Below are 9,253 nucleotides of genomic sequence, written 5' to 3'. Positions count from 1 at the left end.
AGGAATAACGGTCACAAGCTGGCAGAGGGTAGATTCAGGCTAGATATCAGGAGGCACTACTTCACGGTCAGGGCGGCTAGGATCTGGAACCAACTTCCAAGAGAAGTGGTGCTGGCTCCTACCCTGGGGGTCTTTAAGAGGAGGCTAGATGTACACCTTGCTGGGGTCATTTGACCCCAGTACTCTTTCCTGCCATGGGAGGGGGTTGGACTCGATAATCTGCTCAGGTCCCTTCTGACCCTACTAACTATGAAACTATGAAAGATAAAATGCACCAATTCTGGATGCACTTACTCTATGGGTAACTGTAGCAATTTGTCAATATGGAAATACTACAAGCATGTTTGTTTTGAAGTCAGCATTTACAAATTTGCCCCTCACTTAACTGAGGGAGAGCAGTGTCTGACAGGAAGGGAGGGAGAGAGGCTGCAGGGGGAAGAAGATGGTGGGACAGAGAGCAAGAGGCCTACCTGAACCCCCCTCCCCTCTCCACCCCCTCAGATATATTTTCCCAGCAGCAACAGTGGGAAGGGGACAAATACAAGGCAAACCTCAACTATTTATAAATTTCCCATATATAGAGACTAATTATTGGGGTAGTTTCTTATGTTCAGGATCATCTTATATTTGAGTAAACATGGTATATACATATGTGCATGTCTAACATACAGATTAGATATAACTAGGACATTAAAAAATGCAAAGCCTGGTTCATCTGATAGAAATACCAAATCTCTTAGATCTTCCCTTGTCACAATATGAATTATATCTATATTAATGGAAAGACTCCTATTGAAAAACTGTCAATGACAGTTGGATTTGACCCCATAATACAAAGGGTGATGTCTAGCTGTGCAAATGGTAAATTATTTTAGTATAAATATTGAAAGTAAATACATTGTACTAATTTGTGTCCCTTTTCAGGGTGGAAATTTTCCTAGTACCCTGTTTATTTCTTGTTTAAAATGTTTCTGTAGAGCCCCTCATTCTGAAAAACTAAAATGGCAGGATTGGGAGCCTAAAGCATAAATACAGATAGTTTCTTACAATACTCTGATTCAGAGCATTGGCCTTAGCCAGTACAACTTCTGGTGTGTCCACAATGCTGGTGAATTTCAGTTCATCTGGTCGTTTCCGATACAGTCTTTCATTCAGGAGTTCTTGGGCTTTCTTCACTTTAAGCACTTCCACAGATCCTTCTGGCATCCAGCCAATGCCACGCAGCCATTCCAGATCCGACTTGTACACGTTCTAGAAACAAACCAATTACACTATAATTACATAAATGGATTGTACAGGGCCATGCAACAGAGTACAACTGGGAGCCTCAACCCAACCCTTTAAAGCAACCATGCAGGAGTTAAAAAAAATGCTGCCATTTCCCACCAGGGACAACAAATGTTCATGCTTTACTCATAGACAAATGTTGGGGTCCCAGAGAGAATGAAATTTGGGGTGGGTCAGATTCCGCCATTCTGGAGCTCTCCCAACTGAAGAGCACCTGCACAAGAATTCATCAATAAACCACTGCATATCCAACTACCCAATTAACAAGTAAAATTATAGAACACCCACATTAAGCATGACATTACAAGAGCACTTAAACCTTGATCTCATTTGTTCGTCCATGGGACACAAAAGAAAGCTCAGAGCTGATGCATTCCTATGCAAGTGTGAGTAAAGGATACAAGTGGGAATAGGCAACATTAAGGATAGTCACAGGCCAAACCAGCACTCCAGAGTTTTGGTGGCATGTACCCTTGATGACAGAGGAGTGCTTGTATTGGCTTAATCCATATGGCTGGGTGAGGTGATGTAGCTACATTGACAGGAACCCCTTTCTTGGTGCATACTGTTTCTAATTGTTGTAGCAGCAGTGGTTTATCTTGTAGACAAGCCACTAATCTTGCCACTGAAAAGTTCTCAAGCTTTTTTTGTACCTTCTGTCCTATTCTCAGCGTAAGGCACAGGGTAAAAATGGGCCAGAGAATGAGCCTGTCGCCAAAGCCATGGGCACAGTCCTTAAGATGCTATGAGGCTTTTAGCTACCTACTCCAGCCCTTGATTTTATTCTTCCTGTTAGGAAGAAACCTGGAAGTGCATAGCAGTGCACTTCCAGGGTTTTCTCAGAGCTCTCTCTCCTGCAGTCATACATAAAGCATTCTGTACTTAGACTACATTATATCAAGTCTTTTGCATATATATTTATACACTAGCCTATACATTAAGATCAAAAATATATTTTTTAAACATAACATTTAACTCACTTTTGTAACTCTCTCAGGAATGTGTATATCCCATCATAATGAAAACCCAGCTGCAACATAAGGTTCATTTCTAGATATGCTGCATAAAATACCACTAGCCTCCTTGTAAACACCTATGCTAACCATTGAAAACTTGTGCTCAGGCCAAACTGCCATTTGTGTCAATGCCTATCTTTACATAATGAGATAAGGATGAGGAGGGTGCAGAAGAGTGCTTACAATTTACACCTCCATTCCAACTTCTGTTCCTGCACATTTCAGTTCCTAAGTTTTACCAATTAATTTCCTGTGGACTACCCATTTGAATAAAGCTGTTGAGTTTTACCAATTAATTTCCTGTGGACTACCCATTGGAATAAAGCTGTTGAGGAAAGCACCTGAAGGATCAGGGATATAGTGGGCACAACTAACTTTAAAACATTTGAACAGATGATTCTCATCCACATCCATGTATAAAACATATATTCTGCTTTTATTTTTACTCACATCACTCTGTAGATCATAAGCTTTTCTGGCCTGGATCACATCATTCTGGTCTGGCAGACATGTCCATTCATGAAGATAACGCCTATAATCAACATCACTGACCAGTTCCTGGCCTTTCTTAGCCACAACAACTGACATCATGTCCACTGGGCTACTATACTTGGTCTTCCACTTCTCAAAATCTTTCTTGTACTCCCTGTCACTCTGGATCTTTGCAGCATGGAGAGCACACATAATCTTGGGATCATCCTCTACTGTGCGAGCTCCTATATGGTGACCTTTCTGCTTCTCATACGCTGCTTTGTATTTATACTATATAAAAAGACAGAAGGCAAAGTTATGTTTTAAGTGTTCATGCAAAAGTAAATCAGAAGCTAGATACCCAGATGGAGTAATTTAATTAACTTCACTGCAGCTCTGCCAGCTGAGGATATACCTCACCTAGCACGAAGCAAATTTGATATAAAATGTATAAAATGATGTCTGAATGATAAAGGTAATTATGAGACTGAGTAGAGTAATCAGTATTTTATACTGTTTGAGTTTGCAAAGAATTAAAAAATTATTTCACTGGTAAAAGCTTCCTATCCCTAATGAAAATTTGCTTTCATATTAGTAATACTGCATTACTATGATCTTTTTAGAACATATTTTCTTTTGTTTGCTTACTATTAAGCATTCTAATACTATACTCTTTTCCCTAATCAATGTTCAGTATTTTTTCTGGATTTATTTGTCTTTCTCTAGTTCCTAATGCTTTGTTTTCTGAAATAATTCATAGTTTGCCATTTGATAAAAATGGAGAAAAAAAACTTCCATATTCTCTTAAAATTACGAGACTATTAAATAAAGACATACTTCACTAGCAATGTCTCTTGATGCCTTTGCACTTTTGATTGCAATAGCATCAGATCTCAGATCATAGCCCTTCTTCTTGGTTTCTTCCCAACCTTGTATGTAGAGTTTCTATAGAGAAAACACAAAATGTGGATGAAAACATGGTACGTAGAGTTTAAATTACTATAGCAGGAAGGTACAACCTTTTTTATAAAGAAAAGTAAAGCCCATTTAAAAGAAGCTCTTTGAAGTTAAATGAATGCTTACTTCAGCTTCTGAATTTGTATTACTTTGATGTAGCTTTTAAAATGTTCTTACATGACTAATATTGGCTGAATTGGCCTTTGCTAACAGAATCTCCGGTGTATCTGGCATGACGTGAATCGACGTTTTGTCAGCATTCCAGGCTTCTGTGTATAAGTGCTGCAGAGGGGAAAAAACAATTTTAACTTCATTGCCTGCTTATTTCTAAAGAATTTTTGACAAAATACAATTGAGCTGGAAACCATGATTAGCTGAAGGCTCCTTGATGCAAAACCAAAAGCTTGAACCAGAAGTCACATCAAAGAGTCGCATAACTTCTTACCCATAAGAAATGCTCCAATAAACTAGCAGCTATTGTTCAAGCTGATTTTGAATACATTGATATGTTGTGACCTTCAACTATAAAGTTTAAGTGGAAAATTTTGTCCTTCTCATTACTACTGAATCTGCTCTGCCATGTCAATTTCTTGGTTCAGCAGTGAGAAAACAATGGAATCAGGAATCTGAAGTATAAGTATAGCGAGAATTAGAGGAGATATGGGATGTCCAATAAACAGTGGAGATATAGCAGTGGGTAAAGCGCTCTTATTTGAGTGCAGAGGCTTTGCCCATATACAATGTTGGGATATGGGACATAATGTGTGCTGACTGTCATGCTTTGTGAGAAACACTATTTTGCTAGCAGGTCTTTATTCCATACAAGTTGCATTTCCAAATGTAGATCTCCAGAGGTCACACTAAAGTTATCCAGTCTGAAGGTGACCAAGGCAGCAATATCCTAGGCAGGATCACAGCTAGAAAAAAAAAGATTGCACCACCTTGCAAAGCACAAAGGAAAAACAAGATGCTTGGCAAGCACTACTAACTCAGCAACAGTACCTAGCTCAAATTTTGTTTCTTCAAAATAGTAAATTCCTCTGACTGAAGGACATTACTCATTCCATGAGTCAATCATACCAGCGATTTTTTCTGGGAATCTCACCTTATTTATGTTCTCAGCATTTTGCTTGGCCAAAACCAGCTCAAGGGAATCTGTCACACTGGTAAATTTAATTTGGTCTGCAGGCTGGCGGTACTTCCTGTCACTAAGGATATCTCCAGCTCTCTTCACCTTCTCAACATCCATGGAACCAATGGGAACCCATCCAATTCCCTTCAGCCATTCCAAGTCTGATTTGTAAATAGCCTAAAATTAATAACATTAATTTAAAAAAATAGTCAATGATTTGTCAGAGTTATAAATCTGAATTTTAAAAAAATGAATAATATTATGGATTATTCTGAAACGGCCATTTGTTTCAGACTCTGATTCTCTTAAGTGGGGTAAAATAACAATGTAGATGAATACAGAAGAATCTTAGAGTTCTAATACAAGTGTACCAATAATAGGGTCAAAGCCCAACAACACTGGAAAAATGTAGTGATCCAGGATCGGTAACATGCTATGGAGAATATCACCTCTGCATACAAGTATGGCAAAATAAAATAGGGATTTGTTGAATGTATTTTTATGTATAAGGTACTCACATCACTCTGTAGATCATAAGCTTTCCTAGCTTGGATGACATCATTCTGGTCTGGCAGACAGGTCCATTCATGTAGAGGATGTCTATAATCAATATCACTGACCAGCTCCTGACCTTTCTTAGCCACGACAACTGACAGCATGTCCACTGGGCTACTAAACTTGGTCTTCCACTTTTCAAAGTCTTTTTTGTACTCTCTGTCACTCTGGATCTTGGCTGCATGCATTGACCACATCATTTTGGGATCATCCTCTACGTTGCGGGCCCCAATGTGGTGGCCAAGCTGCTTGCGGTAACCTTCCTTGTATTTATACTGAAAAGTATATTAGATATACATGTTACAATTTTTTATTCTGAAATAACGTATCCAGGTTAACTCTAACATATATATCCTATAATACTGGGAATAAAATACTCTACTTTTTAATTAGTATTCCAATTTATTCATTTTTCATACAAAATAGAGAAAAGTAAGTTTCATAAAAAGCCGCATTTACCTAATAACATTCTTAATGAAAGACATTTCAGCTATTACAAAACCCCTAAAGATATAATTAAAATGAACTGGCATTTTTACTGAAAGTTTTACTAGTGGTACCCAAGACAGAATCAGCCTGAAGAATGAACTGCTTTCTGATACCCTAAATCAGGTCTCTCTCAGTTAGCAGTGACAAAGTCCATCAAAGAAGTGGTATACAACTTTATTTCCACTATCCATACTCTTCATATGCAGTACATGACTGCCTTTATTTGAGCTTCCAATACAGCAAAGTTTAATCACTGCTAATGGAAAGAAATGGTGATGGTTTAGAATGTAAATATTAATGTATTAATTGGGCTGGGGAGAGAGATTTTTAAACACACAATTCTTATGTTGAATAGAAGTAATAAGTTATTTACTTTTAATAAGTTCTTTACGTTACTTTCTTTTATGAAAAGATAATATTATCACATGCAAGAAACATATGATATAGTTTGTGGATAGTGATGAATTCTACTTCCTATTTTAAGACATTTACATAAAAAAATATGAAGCACAAATTATGAACCCTTTGCCATAAAAAACAGATTCCTTTAAGGCTAAGTTCAGACAATCAAAAAGCCCAAGGCTGAATTGATTCAATCTTTACAGGTTAGTCTAAGATGAGCAGATTGAACCAATAAGCAAGTGAACAGACATTCACTTTTGATTCTGGAAATACAGCCACATGCCTGCTGTTGCCCAAGTCAGAAGCCAGGGGGCACTACAGCATGCCTACCTGCTGCGCTGGAGCAAACAGACAACTAGGTTGGAGCAGACAGCTGGATTGGAGCATCCAGCCCACTCTGCAAGGGAGAGGTGCAGGGGAGGTGCAAAGCATCCTAGGATGTTGGGGGACTGAGTCAACTTGAATCTGTAGGGGATCTGGGACGGAAGTTCAGTAAACTGATTTAACCTAAATCAGTTACGTCTGATACTACATACATCCAGGTTTGTCTTAAACTGGTTTCAGCTATTTTGAAAGTGGTTTATGTGCACTGAACTTCTGTTGTGTTAGAGATTTGAACCAGTTTCCAATCACTTATACCAGTTTATGTGTAACTTCTGCCCTAGCATACATATAACAAAAAGGTTACTTACATCACTGGCAATATTTCTGGATGCTTTTGCAGCTTGGATTGGAATGGCATCAAGGCGCATATCATAACCTCTTTTCTTTAATTCATCCAAAGCTTGTTTGTATATTTTCTATGAGAAAGGAGAATAAATATTATTGTTTAATTAATTAGGCATTTTATAAATCTCACTTGTGGCTAAGCATGTTACACATTTATATAATAAAACCTGTTAAATCACATTAATGGTCATATAAACAATAATCATTAATCATTATATGGGATAAATCTGATTTAAATATAAACCACATCAACCTTGTCAGGATATGAGAAAGCATTTTTCCAACATTGTCATGTATTTGTCTTGCAGGAGGAGGAGTTGAAAGCTAGCATGGTTGGAATCTACTAGATGAATAACAAAAGGATGAGAAGCTGCACCTAGATTCTGAATATTGGCACCATCTCAAATTTGTATTATTTTCTGAAAATCTCCATTTCTACAAAGACATTTCTAGGAAATGAAAAAACTGAATTTCCCAAGGGCTACGTATGCATGTAGTTTACCATACAATAAGTTTCTAGTGTCATACTAAATAAAAAATAAAAAAATTATTAAATGATAGCAACATAAAGAATCCTGACTTTATTAACTTAGTTAGCTATTTGGGATTATATACATGTACTATGCTATCATACTGACTTAAAAGTCAGAAATGATTACATAGTACTTTTTAGTACAACTTCAGCCTTTTACTTTTACCCACCTCACTGTAGAGTATTTGGTTGAGCTTTGCCTGCATGATTTCGGGTGTGTCAGGCATGACATGAATCGTAGTCTTGTCTTTATTCCATGCTTCAGTATATAAGCGCTTAGAAGGAATAAACAAAGAGATTTCTGTTATTTCTGAGTAAAAGAGCTGTACCTGATATTCATTTATCTGTCTAAAGCATCATGAAACTTCTCCATCCTTACTCAGGAAAAAAACCCACCTAGTATAATCAAAAAGAATTTATCTGTGGAAATGTAGTCATCTTTGGAAATTATTTACATGCCTTCAGAACAACAAATGGTTGAGGAAAGTCTAAGGTGCTTAATGAACAGGTATCTGAGCTTTTCCAGATCACAGTTTTTCCCTTTTAAAGGAGAAAAATGTGGGAAACCAGAGGTTTCCCTGGGCAGGCTTGCTGAGTTCCAGCCCGCAAAGGGCTGTAGGGAGCAGGAAGAGGGTGAGCAGAAGCAGGGGGCATCACATGCACATGAACGTGGCAGCCAGGCAGCAAAAGACAGCAGCTCTCCCAGCTCCCTCCAGGTAAGTCTATGGGGGGCAGGGGCAGGATAGGGTGGAGTGTCCCCATGTGAGGAGGAGGGCCACTGGCCATGCATTGGTGGGGGGGGCAGGGAAGGAAGAAAGAGGCACAGGCTGTCTGTTGGGGAGGTGGGGAGGGACACAGGCAACATGGCAGGGAGAGGCACGTGCTCAAGATTTCTGCACCCACAGTGGGGCGCAGGGCTGCAGCCAGGCCAGACCAGCTCTGGGCAGAAGCCAGGAAGCAGCACAGGGCACAACTCCACGCCACCACCACTGCTGACGTTACTTCCACATGTCAGCATGCTGGCATGGTTCTTCCTCCAGTACCAGGTCCCACCCACTAAGCTGCAGAGACAGCTCCTGCCTGGAGCTGGTCCAGCCCAGCTGCAGCCCTGCACTGTGGGCACAGAAGTCTCAGGGGACATGTACCCCCCACACCCCTCCACTGTATCACCTGTGCCCCCCCCCACCTTCCCCACATACCCACTCCCTTCTTCAGACAAAGGGGGTGGGGGGGACTGGAGGCAGGGGGGCAGCTGGTTGAGAGTGAGGGGCACCAGCAGGGCTGGGAGAGCTGTGGGTCCAGAATGAGGGGCACTGGCAGGGACAGGGGCTGTGAGTTTGGAGCAAGGGACACTGGCAGGGCTCAGGAAACCTGTGGCTTGGGAGTGAGGGGCAACGGCATGGGCAGAGCACCAGCACATCAGGGCTACTCAGCACCACAAAACAGCAGGGGGGACAGCTGCAGTTGGACCCACATCCTGGTGAGCAAAGGGGGCAAAGGGAACACTGATTTTCCATGATAAAAAACCCAACATCAAATGCCAAAATGTATAGGTCTTTAGAATTTATTTTATTATAGTGACTGAGGCACTGGTAGGCTTCCAAATTGCTTTAAAATTATAAATATATCTATAAAACATTGTGTTCAATCGATATACACACACACACACACACACACACACAC

At 39.8% G+C, this 9,253-nt stretch overlaps 1 protein-coding gene across 8 annotated transcripts in view; it reads right to left on the bottom strand.

Moving 5' to 3' along the window:
* Positions 1–9,253, bottom strand: part of NEB (nebulin) — a 255,506-nt gene that overhangs the window by 109,391 nt on the left and 136,862 nt on the right. For all 8 annotated transcript variants that reach the window (XM_019522420.1, XM_019522414.1, XM_019522415.1 and 5 more), the window contains 8 exons: positions 7,741–7,845; positions 7,002–7,109; positions 5,382–5,693; positions 4,837–5,040; positions 3,909–4,013; positions 3,612–3,719; positions 2,754–3,065; positions 1,048–1,251 (listed from right to left, as the gene is read on the bottom strand). In XM_019522420.1, the coding sequence (XP_019377965.1) occupies positions 1,048–1,251; positions 2,754–3,065; positions 3,612–3,719; positions 3,909–4,013; positions 4,837–5,040; positions 5,382–5,693; positions 7,002–7,109; positions 7,741–7,845 (1,458 nt within the window). The remainder of the gene's footprint in view (positions 1–1,047; positions 1,252–2,753; positions 3,066–3,611; positions 3,720–3,908; positions 4,014–4,836; positions 5,041–5,381; positions 5,694–7,001; positions 7,110–7,740; positions 7,846–9,253) is intronic.

Source organism: Gavialis gangeticus, unplaced genomic scaffold, assembly GCF_001723915.1.
Source record: "Gavialis gangeticus isolate Ggan-Ray unplaced genomic scaffold, GavGan_comp1, whole genome shotgun sequence".
NCBI lineage: Eukaryota > Metazoa > Chordata > Crocodylia > Gavialidae > Gavialis > Gavialis gangeticus.
This window is presented reverse-complemented; position numbering and strand designations above follow the sequence as displayed.